General features: G+C 40.3%; 1 protein-coding gene across 1 annotated transcript; it reads right to left on the reverse strand.

Annotated features, from left to right (window-relative positions):
• Positions 1-251: 251 nt before the first annotated feature.
• On the reverse strand, positions 252-898 carry LOC116873211 (ATP synthase F(0) complex subunit C2, mitochondrial). Its single transcript, XM_032866922.1, has one exon. It carries the CDS (start codon positions 844-846, stop codon positions 409-411), a length of 438 nt encoding a protein of 145 aa, XP_032722813.1. The 5' UTR covers positions 847-898; the 3' UTR covers positions 252-408.
• Positions 899-19142: the final 18244 nt, after the last annotated feature.

Below are 19142 nucleotides of genomic sequence, written 5' to 3' on the forward strand. Positions count from 1 at the left end.
CCAAAGCCTGTGCTCCCTTTCTACTTCACCAAACTGCCTCTTATTCTGGAAGCAAAATAAAATCAACACTCTCTTCTGCACTGATGCATGTTCTCCTTTGATTCCTGCCTGTGCCAGGCTGGCCCTTTAAACGAGCTGGCCCACTCAGCCTCTGCCTACCAGCCGGCACAAAAAAAAAAAAAAAGCTGGCTTCAGACAACGGTGGTTTGCCAAGCAATCTCCTAGGTCATTTCTGTCTTGCATATTATCTATTTTTTTTTTCTTATTAATACAGTATTTATTTGTCTTCCCTCTGTCAAACCCTGAGCCAACCACTTTCCCCAGGCTGCCTGGGGAGGTATAGGAAAAGGATTATACAGGGCAGACGAGACACGGGAGAAAGACCTATGGGAGGTGGAGACGGCTCCTTCACATGGCGAAGAGGATGAGAAAGGCCACCATCAGGCAAAAGAGCCCCATGGCCTCCGAGAGGGCAAAGCCCAGAATGGCGTAGGAGAAGAGCTGTTGCTTCAGAGAGGGATTCCTGGCATAACCAATGATGAGGCTCCCAAACACAGTCCCAATTCCAGCCCCAGAGCCAGCCACCCCTACTGTGGCAGCCCCAGCCCCAATGAACTTGGCTGCTGTATCGATGTCCCTTGAAATGGCGCTGGTTTGGAAGCTTCGGCTAGGAGTAAGTGAGGTCAGGGGACGTGGGGCTGCCAAGATGCTGAGGCCCTTATAAGGTGCCTCATCTGTCAGTGTCTCGGGTGGTTTTAGCACCACTGCAGACAGTGATCGGCTCAACAGCTGAGAGGTGCTCCTGACCAAGAACGGGGTGGAGACGAACTTTGCACAGGCGTACATTTTCAGGGAATGAGGGGCTGCGGCAGGAGAGCTGCTCCCAGGGCCAAGGAGACAGAGAAGCTTGCATATTATCTATTAATCTGATTACTTCTCCCTGGTACCTCAGATTTTTGGCTCTAGACCTTCAGCTCTGCACTATTAGAACTGGTTTACTGGCCATTGGCTCCCTGTTCTGACCTTGACTCCCTCTTGTTTTTGTTCCCTTAAAGCCTGGGATAGAGACCCCCTCCTCCAACTCCAACCCTTCTTTGAGTGAATAAGAGCCTCCTCCATCCTCACTGACCCAGCTAATCATCTTCCCTTAAAGAGATGAAAGGCACTAGAGGGTTTCCCATAAATATGAAAATGGACATGTGAGTGTAGAGGGGTCCTAGAAGAAAATCCAAGTGAACTTGTATTTCACACTGGCCTTACCACCAACTGGATGTGGACTTTGGAGGAAGGCACTGGTTTCTCCTCATTATAAAAATAAATGTGCTGCACAAGGGACTTGCGAGTTTCCTGTGGAGTTAAAAAATCTATAACTCTTTGTTAAAACATACAAAACAAGGACCTTTATAACACTAACAACTGTGTTTACACTTGGCCATCATTAAGAAAAAAAAGACGGTGACTTACAACAAAGCATCTCTTTCACATACTTGTTTGGATTTTTAAAAATCGACTTTGGGACAATGGATCATACTGCTCTGATTCTTACAAGACTGTATATCAGGAAATATAATACAGTCTAACCTGGAAGCATTAAGGAAAAGAACAGATAAGGTGGGACATGGATTTCTTCCAAAATAGTAATTTTCTGAATACATTCTATATGAACACATTCCCTAGATGTGCTTTTGCATACACTGCCTGTCAAGATGCCCGTATTATATAGAATATGCAGCATTCACATTCTTTTCACCAAGTGTTACTTTCAATCCTACTCCATGCGAGCACCAATAAACTAGAGATAAATAAAAACTCAAGGACCTTAAATCTAGAGACTGCAGGGTCCTGTTCTTGGAGGCTTTCCAATTGATTTGATGGACAGTATGTTTACTTGTGTGCAAATAACTCATTACATAGAATATCAGATCACTAAGTACTTACGTAGTAGTTTGTCTGGTCAGTAGTAGGTTTACAGCATTTTTGCAAAAAAAAAAAAAAAACCCCCATTTTTTACATATATATATATATATATATATATATATTTTTTTTTTTTTTAAATAGGACTGGTCCAGGGAAAAGGAGGAGAAAGAGTGAGTAAGAAATATTTCATTTCTTTGATTTCAGTGAAACCAGTTCTCCAGTTGCCATATTAGAAATTCCTCCTGGAATATCAAAAAAGCATAGTATAACAGTTCAGTCATTGTCTCTGGAAGGCCTTGGGAAAAGTGCACATAACTGCTCCAGGGTGATATCCTAATAGCTTCTCGTTAAGAGACTCAGGGATTAATGTTCCTGGTAATCTGGCTGGCAACATGTATCACTTATCCTTTTCCCAATTCAATACCATTCTCAATTATCGTCTATCCTTTAATCATTGAAATTCCACTTCTTCCATGAAGCCTTTCCTGAATAACTGGGGGGAAAAAAATGATTTCCCTTCCGTGCAAGGTGAACAAGGATTCTGCTTTGCCAGGACTGTTGCAATTTCAGCCCTAAGAGTCCATGTTCTGGGAAACTCCTCAGTCTCGGGGACTGTTTGTCACTGATAGGGACTGAACTGTGTCCTCTCAAAGTGCTTACGTTGAACCCCTAACGCCCCGGTGGGATGATATTTGGAGATGAGGCCTTTGGGAAGTGATTAGGTTTAGATGAGGTCATGAAGGTGGGGCCCGCATGATGGGATTAATGTCCTTATGCTAAAAGACACCAGAAAGCCCTCTTTCTCCCTCTCCCCACACCCACCACCTTCCTCCTCTCTCTCTCTGCCAAGTAAAGACATGGCAAGAAGGTGGCTGTCCGTGAGCCAAGATGAGAGCCTTTACCAGAATGTGACCATGCTGGAACCCTGATCCAGACTTCAGTTTGGAAGAAAGGAATTTCTGTCCTTTAAGTCAACCAGTCCACGGTATTCTGTTGAGGCAATTCATATAGTTACCTACCTCCATGTTCCTCTCTATGAACAAACAGCTTCCAAGGAATGTTCCTTTTATGTGAATTTTTATTGCCTTAAATATGCTTGGCATCACACACTTGGAAGTGTTTCATGAAGGCTGGAAAGGGCCATAACTATTTATGTGTTCTTTTAGACAGTTTTAGATTCCAGGATTACCTGCTTTTCACTTCTGTTGGCCCAACCACATTGGAAATGCACTGTATACTCTTCTAATCCACAGACAAGAGCGAGTATTGGGTGGACCCAAGATTGAGGCTTATTTCACAGCTAGTGATTAGAAAAATAGAAAATCAGTAACATTTACTAATTCTCAGACATTTAATTTATCTGGCATCAATCAATCAACAAACAAGTATTTACTGAGATCTCCTCTGGTTGGTTTTTATAGGCAGGAGCTCAGAATGGATTTTTGAAAAAAAAGAAAAAACTGGTTTCTGATCCAGTTTTGGCACTTCCTTGTTGTCTGAGTTAAATATTTGCTTAATCTCTCTGAGTTTTAATTTCTTAATCTCTAAAATAAAATAATCATATCTACATTACAGAAAAGCTATGAAAATTAAATAAACACTGGTGAATAGTGCATCATATCTTATAAATATTAACTAAAATATTGTAAAATAACTAATAAACCTTGTAAAAGTAGTCACAGACCAGCATCGTGTCTTGTAAATACTAATTAAACATAATGAATGAACTGAGGCTTATACTCGTTATAAAGGAGTTCACTAAAAAAGAACAGAATAGAATCCTGCGATGCCAAGTTAGACCTGCAGGCAGAGACCCTCTTCCTTTGGGCATTGCTACTCACACCCAGAGCCTCAAGTACCTTCTGCCCGTCTAAGCTTCCCACACTGAGAGCTCTAGTTCAGATCTCTCCCTGAAACTCCTGATGCATATGTTGAGCTCCACTTGTATAACTGACAAATACGTGTAACTCAACAGCATCAATACTAAACCCATGATCTCCCATCTCCAATGTGGTTCTCTTTTACTTTCTTCCATTAATAATATCACCTTTCAACTACTGTGCACACCAGAAACCTTGGAGCCATCCTGGCTTCTTTCTCTCCTGAACCCACACGCAGGCCATCACAGAGGCTTCTTCATCTTACCTCCTAGACCATTCCACCTTTCTTCATCGCTACCTTATCACCCCGTGCAAAGCTGCCAACATTTCTTCCCTGATTCCTGCATAACCTACTCAATAACCCTCCCAAACTCTTCTCCAAACACTTTCTCATGTCTAGTCTTTTTCCAGATAGCCTCAGAGTGAAACATGCACAAAGAAAGCAAAAACAACACAAAAAACTAAGTCCATGGCCCTATCCTTCTCTGAAGCCTTCCATGGTTTCCTACTGCTCATTGAACAAAGACCACTGTTCTTTAAAAAGTCCATAAAACCTGGCCTGCCTGAGCCCTGGCACCTGGGTAGCTCTGTCTCATAGCATACATGCCTTCCTCTCAGAATCACATAGATCTTCTGGTTTCCATTGCAGAACTTTACATTCCCTGAGGCAAGAATATTCTACCTTTCTCCTATCCTTTTCTTAAATAAATCATGATTATCCTTTTAAATTTCAACTAAAAAAAATTACTGTGCCAGGTGAGGCAAAGTCCCTTGCATTTATCCTCAGAGAAGCATTTAAGATAGTTTTTAATTTTATGCTATTTACAACTATTTATATCTATGTCCTTCATTAGACTATGAGTTCTATGAGGGCAGGTGTCCATTTGTTTTAGCTCACCATTGTGCCATGGGTCCCATTACATACAATCTTTGGCATATACTAGGTGCTCAATAATACTTAGCTGATGAGTGAGTGAATGAATAAACAGCGAATGTTACAGCCAGATCATCACTCAGTGTCAAAGTGTCTGGCAAAGAAGAGAAAGAAGAAGGAAGTTTTGGAGAGTAAGAATGTTTTCCCTGAGGAGGCAATGGCCATAGGAGGCAATGACCTAGCATGTGGGACTGGGAGGCAGCAAAAATGAGGTGTGGGTGGGAGGCTGCTTTCCAGGTAGTGACAGTAACAGTAAAAAGTCCTAGAGGCTGGAATGAGCATTTCATATAAGGAGAACAGTGAAGAGATTCATAGCTCTGCCTAGGAGAATGAGTGTGTGTAGATACAGGACCAGAGAAAAGGCAGGGTGCCCATTTCAAAGCCTAGAGGGATGCACATCATTTATCTTTATTTCCGGCTATGATTGGTTTTTCAAATGGGTGGTTTAAATTAAAGAAAAAATGGAAAGTTTTCTGGATGGACAGTGATGAGCAAAAGTTCTTTTGCAGAACGACTGTCATCTGTTTGTTTGGGCTGATACGGGCTTTTATTTTATTCTATGGAGACAAATGACTCTATGTCTCTCCGCCAGTTACATTATTAACTATACTGGCATTTTATTTCTAAGTCAAGAGATAATCTGAGGCTGAACAAAGAGGAAGCACTGAGAAGAGGTCTTGCCACAGGCTGCTGACTACCTGACATTTCACAATGAAGAATCATCGCCTTAGCAATATTCTGAGCTTCTCAACACTCCAATCAGAGAACTGTTATGATAAAACTCAAAATAAGTTTGTTCAACCTGCTATCACACCACAGGTATAAAGAATCATATTCCATGCATTTAAAATAATAAAAGCCCGCTCCTTTCTTGGTCAGTGACAAAGATACCTTGGGTGCCTACCAACATCCAAACAGCATCCTGTGTAGCTTTCCACATGAACTGCAGGGACTAAATGTTATGATATGAAGGGCGGTGTGAGTTGGGGAGGTAGAAAAGTTATGGTGGAAACAGCTGTGGCTAGATATCGTAAGATATCAAAGGCAAAGTGCAGATGTTTAAATACTAACATGGTTCAGAGCCCAAGCTGCTGATAAGGGCAAAGACCCAGTCAACTGAGGAGGATGAAGATAAAGGACAGTGAGCTCCATGGAGAGTGGTTGGAAGTCCATGATACAGCAAAAGAGCAGAGAGTTCAGGAGACTGGTTGACACCAGTTCTAATGACATTTAAAATTGTCTCTGAAAGTACAGTCCCCATGAGCTTGATACTTGATTCTGAGAAGAAAGTATGAGTTCAAACAGCAGGATTGCTTGGGTCATAAGTGTTATTGTAAACATCCATACCTTTGTCCCAGAGTATGACAGGATTCAATATCTTTATTGCCTATTCAATATCTTTATTGATGGCTGAGATGAAGGAATCGACAATGTGCTCATCAAATTTGCAGTCTATACTAAGTTAGGCAGATTCACAAATACCCCCATAAGACAGGAATATAATTTGAAGTGATCTTGACAAGCTGAAATGACTTCCTAGTGGGTCACTTTGGGACAAGAAAAAATAAGCAAGGGTTCCAAGCTGTCCACAAGCTAAATACAAAGACCCTAAAAGTCAAACTTCCCTCACCTTTTCTCTTTTCCACACTGCCATTAAAGTTCTAGATTACATTCTTGACACAAAAAAATATAAAGGAATCTCAGGAAACAAGAAGGGTTCAGAAATGCACAATGCATGAATAATCAAAGGGAAAATGATAAATTATGTCCATGCATACAGAGGGTGCTTAACAGTTGTATATTCAATGGAGAAGGAGGGCAGGAAGGAGGGAGAAAGACAGCAGAAAGATTTAAGAAAATGGTAGCATGGAAGAGAACAACTGAGACTCTTATGGGTAAAATCTCTGCGACATTTAAGGGAAGAATCATTACTCAGAGCTGGAAAGAATAGATATTCATCAAATTAAAATGGGAATGGTACCAATTGGCTTCCCAGTGTCCCACTCAGCTCTGAAATTTTATGATACCTGACTTCATAATTGGTATTTCCTGTCACTGGGAATAAGCAAAAAATCACACTTGGGATGTGAGCCCATGGTTATAGAGAAGAATCGAGATGAAGCCTCCCCATGTATGCCTCATTCCTTCACTGTGCTCTTCGACCTTTCTTCCCCCAGAGCCACAAGCTGCTCCCATTTTCTCTCTATCCTGAAGATTATTTCAGAATTAAGAAAAATACAAAAGATTCACTTTCTTCAAAAGATTCACCTCTGATCTGCCTCAGAACCGAAGCGGGATTGGAGAAAGGCTTCTGTGCTCCATTTACAGCAGTGGTATTACACGCATCTGCAATGGTTGGAAACTTCTCCGAGACCAGGCCAGACCTAAGACCAATGAAATCAGATTATCAGGAAGTGCGTCTCAGGCATTAGGCTCCTTTTAAATCTTTCCAGGTGATGCCAGTGTGCAGCCAGTGTTAAGAACCACTGCTTTCTAGGGTGCCTGGTTATTTTTCTTCAGGCAGAGCACCCCCAGAAGGATCCATCCCCAAAACAGCCCATGATGGAATCCTAAAATATTTTCTTCACTTAGTTAAGGACTAGAGACTTACTTAAGGAGTTGATCCAATTCTGGTTGGATCAAATACCAGCAATGCCTCTCACATTTTAATATGTATACATATTCCCTGGGGATCTTGTTAAAAGGCAGGTTCTAATATAACGGGACTGAGGTAGGCTTGAGATTCTGCACATCTAATAAGCTCCCCTCCATGTGCTGCCAATGCTACTGGTCTATGGACCACAAGGATAGCTGGAACTATAACTTCAAGCTTACGTTGACTAATCAACATAGTCTCCAATCAACTTTAATACCCATTTAGCAATGTCCTTGGCTCTTAATAAATGGAGGCTGACAGCTTACTCTCCTTGTTCTGCAGGAACAACAGAATTCTTAATCCAAAGCAGATATAGTCAGGTAACTTGATATCTTGTGATGGTTAATTTTATGTCAACTTGACTGAATCACAGAGTGCCCAGATATTTGTTTAAGCATTATTTCTGGCTGTGTTCACATGTTGGAGATATATAGATGTGTATCTATCTATATATCTCCATTTGGCTCTGTTTCTCTGGAGAACCCTGATTAATACAGTAGCCCTTAAGACTATCTTGGGAAGTTCATGATTCTGGGCCTCAATTATAATGTGTAGAGACTTTTCCCCATACCACCAATTCTTGGACACCACCTGGTGTCTACAGTTCAACTCAATTCTGACACTGTCTACCAGGAGACAGCATCAGATTCCTTAGGCTAAGGATTCAGATCCACCAGACTGCTCCCAGCTTCAGATGCCAGGCCCGGGTCCAGGTTGTCACTGTGATTTTAACTGATCAACTATAAATCAGAGGTTCCCATGACCTCCTCCTCGGGTTTCCTCAATTTGCTAGAGCAGCTCACAGAACTCAAAAAACCAGGTTACTTATGTTTACTCATTTACTTAATTATTTTTATTAACATATAATGTATTATTTGCCCTAGGGGTGCAGGTCTGTGAATCATCAGTCTTACACATTTCATCACACTCACCATAGCACATACCCTCTCCAATGTCCATAACCCAACCACGGTATCCCTACCCCCCCTACCCCAGCAACCCTGTTTGTTTAAGGATATGACAGAGGACAAACATGAATATGTAGATAGAAGAGTTATGTGGGACACCACTCTCCCAGCTCCTCCACGTGTTCCTCAACCCGGGAGCTCTAGAACTGCTTCAGTTGAGTTTTTGTGGAGGCTTTATAACATAGACATGATGGACTAAATGAATCAGTGACCACTGGTGATTGATTCAACCTCCAGCCCTCTCCCATCCAAGGGGGTCCAGGAGTGACGAAAAGTTCCACTCTCTAATCACTTCATCGGCTCCCCTGGCAACCAGCCCCCATCTTCAGGTGCTTTCCAAAAGTCATTTCATCTGTCAAAGGACACATTCCTTGCTCTCCTCACAGGAAATTCCAAGGGTATTAGGAGTTCTGTACCAGAAATCAGGGACAAGACCAATTATGTATTTCTTATGATAAATCACAATATCACACGAAGTGTTTCTCAACCTGTAATATGCATGTTAATCACATGTAGATCTTTCTAAAATGCAGATTCTGATTTAGTAGTCCTAAGAGGGCATGCCAGTCTATGTTTTTCAACAAATTCTCAGGTAAGGCCAATCCTGCTGGTTTAAGAACCATGTTTTGAGTAAGAAGATGTAGGGGGATGTTTTATTGACTATTAACACAGTGGAATCTGAACTTTGGAGTCCCCAACTCAATAAAAAAACTGATTCCTGAGGTCTTCTGAGCAATAATTCCCAGGCACATAATCACCTTGGGCCATAATTTTCCTGCATCACTAGAAGCCAGTTTTTGAATAGATCTAAAATTAAAACCAAAAAGAGCCCACCAGTCTTGCTTCCTTCCCTTAGCCATAAAAGTACCCAATCCCAAAGAGAGCACTATCTGTGTTTGGGGAGTTAACCATACTTAGGATCTTCAATAAAGTCCTATGGAATCTGTGAGCATCCGGCCTCTGACTATAGGGCTCTGCAGGGCAGGGCGGTGGGGCAGTGGGGAGGACTAAGATTTCCCTGATCTCAGACAACCAGAGAAAATCAAGGACCAGGAAAGTTCTGGTCAGAACACAAGGATATGGATCGACTGTTCAACATAGAATTATCTGGCATCACCATCATCATCATTGCCATCAGTTCCTCTTTTTTTTTTTTTTTTAAGGGAAAGAGAACTCAGCATTTAGAGAAATATTGTCTTTTTCCTCTCAATTCTAGACATGTAAAGACCATTTGGAAGTATTCAGGAAGAAATCAGAAAGCACACTGCTCCACGAACTTCAAGACTTGACTCCCAGCCCCAGGTTAACTTATGCTATGAACTTGGGACAGTCTCAAGTCTTCCAGTAACTAGTTTGACAGCTCTGCAGAGTGGGAATATCTTCATAGATGTTTCATGAAGCTCACATAAGATAATAGATATGCAAGTGTTTAGAAAATCAAAACCTTCCTAAGGTTTACACTAAACTTGGAACCTTCTGTTCAATTTGATAAAAATTCATTGAGTACCAAACTTGACCTGGAAACATTACAAGGATGACTTCTCTAGATTGCCAAGAAATATTGTCATAGCAGCAGAGTTTTGGGCCTTAGGAAACACACTGGTCTAAAGTCACATAAGAAAGGCTCCCTGTTTGGCAACATCCCAGTCACTGCCTTGACCATGGTGACCATAGAGAATAGTTTATTCTATGTAGTTGACATCTGTATATAGCATGAAGCTGTTGGAGGACAAGGTGAGGAGGAAAGAAGGGTTTCTCCTTTGGGTGAAGTTAGAGCCTCTCCTCTCAGTCATGAAAGATTATCATCACATATGTGGTATGGGCTTTGTCACGAGACTAACACAGGTCCCAATTCCACCTTTGCTTTTGCTACTAGAATGATACCCTCTTTAAACTTCATTTTCTTCATCTGTAATATGGGAATATTTCTATTTCCTTTATTTTCTGTCATTAATAAAATGAAGACCAGGACTTCCAAAGACAATTTCCAAAAGAGAACAGCAGTCCAAATCATCATTTGTTTGGTACTCCTGCCTGATACTGCTGCTAGGACTACCCTAACTTCAAGAAGGCATGGTTTCTGCTATAAGGAAAGAAACAGGAGAGCCAAAATCTTTATGTAATAATCCTTTATATAATTCAAGGAGATATATATATATATATATATATAGATAGATATATAGATATAGATATATAGTGTGTATATATATACATATATATATGTATATATGGAATACATACACATACATATATATACATATAGTCAAGAATCCAAAATTTTGAGAGAAAGAGAAGAAAAGCAAAAGCCCACAAAGCACACACTTTGATAGTCCACTTTTAGGACAGCTTGCCTTCTGAGGCACCCACAACCTGGCTCCCATCCTACCTCTGAGCAGAGTACCAAAATCAAAGAGCTATCTTCCCATTTTCAAAGCCAAAATGGAGAAGATAAAGTGGTGAGGGGATCTGCAAGTCTTGCCACTCCAATTTATCCAGTGTCTGCCTTCCAAAGTCTGGTTTTTCAGGCTGAAATCATGCTACTCCATCCATGATGTCCCACTCCTTCAGGAGATACCAAAACAAGCCTTGGAATATTGTGATAATATTGTGATAATAACAGAATCTACTTTTCAAGGAGGAAACTCCAATACACAATGCAAGGGAATCATGGCAATATAATCTGGTAATTATACACAAAAATAGTAGCTACAGCTATTCTTGTTATTATGAGTTAGATATTGTAACTTCTGGGTTAAAATATTTACAGAGAGAAAAAAAAATTGTGGAGAGGATGTACATTGACAGATGAGCCCCACAGAGCTGTTTATAACATCTTGGCACATTTTAGTATTATCCTTTGGCCACAAGAATGCTTCTTGATGGTACCTACCTAGAACCAATAAGGAACAAAGACCCATAACACTGTCAGCATCGTCTGTCATTCAGCACAACTGAAGTCATAAAAGACTCAGCATCCGAACATTAGTCAGAAGAGGCTGATACAGAAGAAGTCACAGTCCTTGGCTGCAGATGACACTAGTTGGCCCTGGTGGCTCTATTTCTCAGGCAGCAGAGTAACACACTATCTGTGATGCCTTGATTCAGAGGAGGATTATTAATCACACAGCTCAGGAAACCTCTACAACATGTAATGAGTTTAGTAACTGAGATTTGTGGTGATGACCCTAAACAAAAGCAAAAAATATCAAAGTTGGGTCAATAGTATAGATTTCTCCCTTTTTAACATTGTCTTAATGATCACAAAGAGGGCTGTTCTATTTTGATATCTTTTTGTTACATTCCAGTTCGCGTTTCATGTTGACCTCAAAACAATTCATTTAATAGGCGCAGCCTGGAAGTACTGCTAATAAGTACATGGGGTGATGTTCTCACTGACTGTCTGTTTCCAAAGGAGATAGAGGGGGTGTGTAAAGAAGTGATGGCCTTTCATCTTTCTCTGAAAAACAACCCACTAATCTTATCCCAAGTTAAATCAACATAATTTTGTCTCCAAACGTTCTTGAAATTGCTTCATTGCAACTCAGGAAAGAGAACAAATGCCCCTTTTTCCAATTTTGGAATTCAAGCCCTGGGCTTAGGCTCTATCGCACACAAGTGGGATAGTAGAGTAGTGGGAACACAATAGGCTACAGGTAGGTTTTCCATTTAAATGGTTTGGCATAAACTGATCAGATGGCAGGTTCCTGAGCAGAAATCTAAACCCATGTTTGAGATCAAGTGTCACCTAAGAATCACCTAGTAGCCATTTCTAACTATAACCAGGAAGCTGGGGGAAATTCCCAATCGACCTCATCTTTCCCAAAGCTGCTACCCACATGCTTAGCTGTTTTGAGAGGACCGAGGACCCAAAGGGCCGCCGCCATGTTATTTACCACACACTTAATTATAAAGTTCTCATTTTGTTCCATGATCAGAGAAAGCAAAACATTGTTTACAAGAGGAACTACCACAAAGAGTCAGTCCTGAGAAGTGATTGATGCATTCCCGCAAGAAGACTCATTCCAAGCCTGGTGGTTGATAAACACACTTCTCTCACTCCCCGTGGTGTAAACGTACAGCTTCTGGAGTCAGTGAAGTGGCACAAGACTGGAGCGGGCTCCCCTGAGGCTGTGGGGAAGGCCAGCAGCGAGGTTGTGTGGCAGCTGTTGAGCGGGAGCCAAGCCTCCAGGCAGGGCTGCAGCCATCACGGGCCCATTAGGAAACTCATCACTCGCTGTCAGAGGGTGAGACCCCCCCAGAGGGATTGACAGCCTCGGCTAGCACATGGCACATGCACACATGCTCAGGACTCTGCCAGGGCCCGGGGAACCCCCACCAAGGGGTGGCTCCTGGAACCACCAGGAAACCTAAGGCCCTTTTCCAGACCCAAAGAGTATCTGTGTGCTGAGGTCTGGTAATACAAGGACAGGGCTCTTCTATCCTCTCTCCCTTGACTTCTGTTCTTGGATTTTGGAATGCTCACATCTTTGCAAATTCCTTGGCAAGATCAGGACCTAGCAAAACTGTAATAAGGAGAAACTGCCGTGGTGCCACTTTTCCTCCCGTCTGCCTAGCCCCCTGGTTCTTGCCATTCCAAAGCAGCCACCGCAGGCCATGCAGCAGGAGGAATGATCAATCCACTCAGTTATGCTCCTCCTGTATTTTCAGTCCATTAATGAGTCCTGATGTCCAGGAAAGTTCTCAGGCTTGTAATTTCCAGCACAACTGTACATCACAACCCACAAAAGTTAAAAAAGCAGCAAGCTAACCCCATAGGCTGCTGAAAGTCTATAATGAGATCTTATCTTCAGAACTGAAGAGGAGGGTAAAGGGAGAGAGACTATTCTAAAGCTTTCTCCAGAATCACACACTCTAAAATTTAAGAGAAAGTGTAATTAATGAGTTAATTTGGTCTTCTGATTCCCCATGGGCTCCTACAGACCTCATATCCAACATGCTCTAAATCATTCAGTAAACATTTACTAGGCACATGATAATCAAATCTGAATAAAACAAAGATTCACCCTCCACCAGTTAGGGTTTTGGTTGCAAACAACAAAAATGATGGTTTCTTAGAAGAGTACTAAGTAGTTTACATTCTTAACATGTAAATGAGGAGCCAGCTACAGAAAATGGGCAGGAACCAGAACCAGAGGCAAGATCACAGTATAGGAATGGTCTGGATGAGACATTACTGATGTTACTATTAGACACCAACTCCTGGACCAGAGCCATGTTCCCCACCAAACAATGGTTCCTGTACCCACCATGGCTAACACCAATTCTCAAAAGCCTGAACTGGTGGGCATCAGTGCTTTAAATTAGGACTCTGGGTAGGACTATGCTATCACTTACTTTAAATCATGTTTCCATGCCCCAATGTTGGAAGCAAAAGAGGACTATTTTCCAGAATTGTAGGTCTCTGTAGCCAGAAACAGGGCCTCTCTTCATAACTTGCATGATGATACATTCCACCTGAGTAAGAATGTTAATATTCCTGTAAAGAAAGAAAGGAAAAGAGAAATGTCTACCAGGACCTTCAATATGAAGTAGGAATTGCATATCTTTAGTCTGGTCATGTATAGATGCACACATCTGATTCCAACAATGTAGGATAGAATCTACAGGTGAAGTACTTGGAATAGATCTTGATACCTAAAGAAAGAAAATGCTACTCTGGCTGAGAGCTAAGAAAAATTTCATACTTAAGTAATTTTTAGGTGAACCTAGAATGATAGATGGGATTTCAAAAGTTCTAAGAAGATATTCCAAGGAAGAAATACCTCCTGTAGATCTTCTAAGTATAAAATGAAACTCTGTTGGGAAGAGGCTTGGATTAGTAGACAGATGTTTTATACATAGCTTGAGAGCTTCTTCTGCCAACTTAACTTTCTGATAAATCAAGTGAGGGTCTTTCCAAAATGGAACAAATTCACATGACACTCAGGGAAAGTGCTATTTATCACCAGGACAAAAATATAACAGGAAAAGTTATGCCTTATCAGGTTCATCTTAACTTCACTTGTATCACAAATAGAAAATTTAACTAGGAGAATACCTAGCCTCTCTGCTTTTGCAACATACTGGGTACTTGTTTAGAACCAGGAGTCATGCTGGCTATAAACACAGATGGAACCAAATAGAAAGATGTTGACTCAAGGCTCAGTGTGGTTTCTAGGATCGTGAAACGGTTGAAAAACTGTATTAAGTTGAAGTAATTAATCAATTTCACTAGGGTTGAGGAAGATCTATTATAGAACTTTTCTTTGAGAGAAGGAAATTCTTTCTATAAAGTGCCAAAATACTTAACATGGCTGTCCATGCTGGGATTGAATTGATCTGCTTTCATCACATTTTTGTCCATAACCAATGTTGACGTTTTAGTTATAAGAAGTAAAAATTCAAATTCAAGAGCAGGAATTTTTCTTACACAGAAAAGTAAGAATCACAATCTCCTTGTCTAAAAGATGGTAAACATAATGGCAGGAGTCTGAAACACCAGATATATGAGGAATGTGAGGAACAGTAGAAAGACCTAGAATGCAAAGGCCAGAGAAGATATGATTGAGGGTAGTCTGGAAATTATTTTCAAATATCTGGTGGATTGCAAGATAAAATTGGCAAAAATTAAAGTATCCAGTAATGAATTCAGCTATAAACAAGAACAGACTTGTTCAGGCAGAATTTAGGTAATGGTCTGTTGTGATTATGGTAACTATTGAAGTGCTTCAAATTTCTAAGGTGAAACCACCTGATGGAATGGCTGCACATTAATTTGTCTAAATCTCCTAGAAGTCAGCAAAAGAACATTTATATAAATATTTAAAAAAAATAAGTGTTTGTTGACTACATGAGTGAAAGATTCCTGTATAAAGGTCAGATTAAAGGAGAGCAAAATCTTGAGTTCCTTCAACACAGATTAAGCGATTGTTGCCAAAGTTTTCACAAGGGCCTAAAAGATCCTATACTATCTGTTGGAGTTATCTACTTATTCCTAGAGATCAAAGTAAACCCATTTCTATTTTTAAAAAATCTGAAAAATAAAATATGCTTTGAATAAGTGATTCTTTCATGAAGATTGGATAAAAATAAATCAAGATCTTGGGTCTCTTTGCCAATGTCCAAGTGACCTAGCTGTCCCCACTCATGTTCTCGCTTATCTCCTCTTCTACCATGTCCCCTCAATCAGTCTATCACAGTCATACTGGCCTCTTCAAACACCCAGGCATGATCTTTCCCCAGTGCTTTTGAATTGGATGCACCCTTTGACTGGAATGTTCTTCCCCAGAAAAGAATACCTTTTCTCCTTCAAGACATACTCAAATCCCACCTTGTGGGGAAGGCTTTCTTTGACCACTCTATTTAAAACCCCATGCTCTCCCCAACTGTAACATATACAACATGAGTGCATGCACACACACATATACATGTACACACACATACACAGCAGGGATAATCTCTTTGCCCTGCTCTTAAATTTACATGGTACTTACCACCTTCAAAAATTCCTACCTACTGACTACATTCACTGTCTCTCTCCCCATTTTAGAATATAAGCTCCAAAGAGGTACAAGTCTATCTGGTCTATACAGTGATGAAGTCTTAATGTCCAAAATGGTGACCTGGACACAGTAAACCTCAATAAATAATTATTGAATGAATTTAGGAATATAGACTTGACTACCATAGGAATAAGTCAGGATTCAATATCACCAAGACAACTGTAAAACACACTTGGGAGAACTCATGCATATATATATAATGAAACATAAAAATTATAGGTTTAAGAAAGAAACATAAAAGGAAAAGCTCACACAGTATTTAGCAGGAAATGTATATCCTTACATTAGAACCAAGAACAGACCAAATATCCATCTTAAGAAAGAAGATCAACATAATAAAACACACTGAAATAACTTTAAAAAGAAAAAAATAATAGGAATAGAATTAATAAAAATAGTATAGGAACATAAAGAGTTTAACAAGTTCAAAATTGGCTCCTCAAGAGGCAAGATGGCAGAAGAGTAGAAGACTAAAACGACATCGGGTGGCAGGAGTTTAGCTAGATAGTTATCAAACCATTCTGAACACCTATAAACTCAACAGGAGATCAAAGAGAAGAAGAGCAACAATTTTAGGAACAGAAAACCGACCACTTTCTGAAAGGTAGGACATGCGGAGAAGTGAATCTGAAACCATGGGAAGATAGACCATGGGGGAGGGGCTGGCTCCAGGGAAGTGGTGGAGCAGTGGAACAGTGAAGCACAAATCCAAACTGTTAGAAGTCTGTTCCACTGAGGGACATCGCTCCAGAGGCCAATTGGGGGTGGACCCCTCACAGGGACAGTGTGGTCTCTTGGGACCCATGGGCTCACTGAAAGATCGGGGGTGTCTGAGTGTGGCAGAGTTCGCAGGTATTAGAGTGGGGAAGCCAACTACAGAGACAGAGTCAAGGAGTGAGCTCTCAGCTCAAGGTTACATTAAACAGTGATCCATGGCACAGTTGGGCCACTGGTCTTTGAGCAGGGAACCCACAAGTGGCAGATCCAGGGAGACTCACCTTCCTCCTCTGGAGGCAGGAATCTGCTGGGTTTGGAGAGTCCAAATGGGGCTGTACGTCAGAGACAGAAACCCCCAGTCACAGGGCAGGTGAGCCCAGAGAGCGGCCAGAGACCAGGAACATGGGAGTGATTGACCCCTTTTCTCTGAGGGCACAGTGAGGAGTAGGGCCCCAAGCTCTCGACTCCTCCAGGCCAGAGACTGGGAGGCCACCATTTTCATTCCTGTCCTTCAAGCTCTACAGAAAGTTCTCAGGGAACAAATACTACTGAAAGCGAACTTGAGCAAATGTCTTAGCCGGGTCCCTAGACAGGGCAGTGCAATTACACTTTGGGCAAACACATTTGAGAATCACTACAACAGGCCCCTCCCCCAGAAGATCAGCAAGAACATCCAGCCAAGACCAGGCTCACTGATCACGGAGAAGAGCAGAATTCCAGAGGAGGGGAAAGCAATGTATGGAATTCATGGCTTTCTCCCCATGATCCTTTAGTCTTGAAAAGTTAAATTAAATTTTTTAAAAAAAAATTTATTCTAATTTTTTAAACTTTTCCTCTTACCTGTTTAAATGTTTTTTAACTAGTTTATCTTAAAAATAACATTCTGAAAAAAATATTTTTAAACCTTCATTATTATACTCATATTTTATCTTTCATTGTATTTAACCTTATTTTTTGTATACATATAGGGTTTTTTTCTTCCCTAAAAAATTTTGGGATACAATTTCTTCTAATAGATCAAAATATACCCTAAATCTTGCACAGGGAGAGCACATTCTCTCCCCCTTTATTTTTTCTTCTTTCTTTTTCCAACCAACTTATCAATTCCTTTTTTAGAAATTTTTAATTTTCAGCTTTACACTCATATTCCATCCCTTCATTGTGTTTACCCTTATTTATATATATATGTATATATATATACACATATACATATATATATTATTCTTTCTTTAAAATTTTGAGAGGTAGTTTCTTCTATGAGACCAAAATACACCCAAAATCAAGTGGGTGGCTCTGTTCTATTCTCCAGTATGTATGTATGTGTGTGTATATATTTTTATATATTTATATTTATTTATATATGTATACATTAATATATATAATATTTTTTATTTCTTTGTACAGAGAATTCCCCCTCAAAAATCAATAAAAATATGTCCAGACCCTATCATCTAACAGTAAAACTTACTAGTCTTAGTAAAAAAGAGAAAAACCTGAAAGCAGCTCAGGACAAGAAGTCTGTAACATACAATGGTAGAAATATTAGATTGGCAGCAGACTTAACCACAGAGACATGGCAGGGCAGAAGGAACTGGCATGATATATTCAGAGCACTAAATGAGAAAAATATGCAGCCAAGATTACTATATCCAGCTAGGCTATCATTGAAAATAGAAGGAGAGATTAAAAAGCTTCCAGGACAAACAAAAATTAAAAGAATTTGCAAACACCAAACCAGCCCTACAGGAAATATTGAAAGGGGTCCTCTAAGCAAAGAGAGAGCCTAAAAGTAGTAGACCAGAAAGGAACAGAGACAATATACAGTAATAGTCACCTTACAGGCAATACAATGGCACTCAAGTCATATCTTTCAATAGTTACCCTGAATGTAAATGGTCTCAATGCCCTAATAAAAAGATACAGGGTATCAGAATGGATTAAAAAAAAAACAAAACCCATCAATATGCTGTCTACAAGAAACTCATTTTAGACCCAAAGACACCTGCATATTTAAAGTGACAGAGTGGAAAACAATTTACCATGCTAATGGACATCAAAAGAAAGCTGGGGTGCAATCCTTATATCAAATCAATTAGATTTTAAGCCAAAGACTATAGTAAGAGATGAGGAAGGACACTGTATCATACTCAAAGGTTCTGTCCAACAAGAAGATCTAACAATTTTAAATATCTATGTCCCTAACATTAGAGCAGCCAACTACATAAACCAATTAATAACAAAATCAAAGAAACATGTCAACAATACTACAATAATAGTAGGGGACTTTAACACCACCCTCACTGAAATGGACCAATCATCCAAGCAAAAGTTCAACAAGGAAATAAAGACCTTAATGACACACTGGACCAGATGGACATCACAGATATATTTAGAACATTTCATCCCAAAGCAACAGAATACACATTCTTCTCTAGTGCACATGGAACATTCTCCAGAATAGATCACATCCTGGGTCAGAAATCAGATCTCAACTGGTACCAAAAGAAT

The sequence above is a fragment of the Lontra canadensis genome, unplaced genomic scaffold (assembly GCF_010015895.1).
Source record: "Lontra canadensis isolate GAN:19392208 unplaced genomic scaffold, GSC_riverotter_1.0 scaffold32, whole genome shotgun sequence".
Taxonomy (NCBI): domain Eukaryota; kingdom Metazoa; phylum Chordata; class Mammalia; order Carnivora; family Mustelidae; genus Lontra; species Lontra canadensis.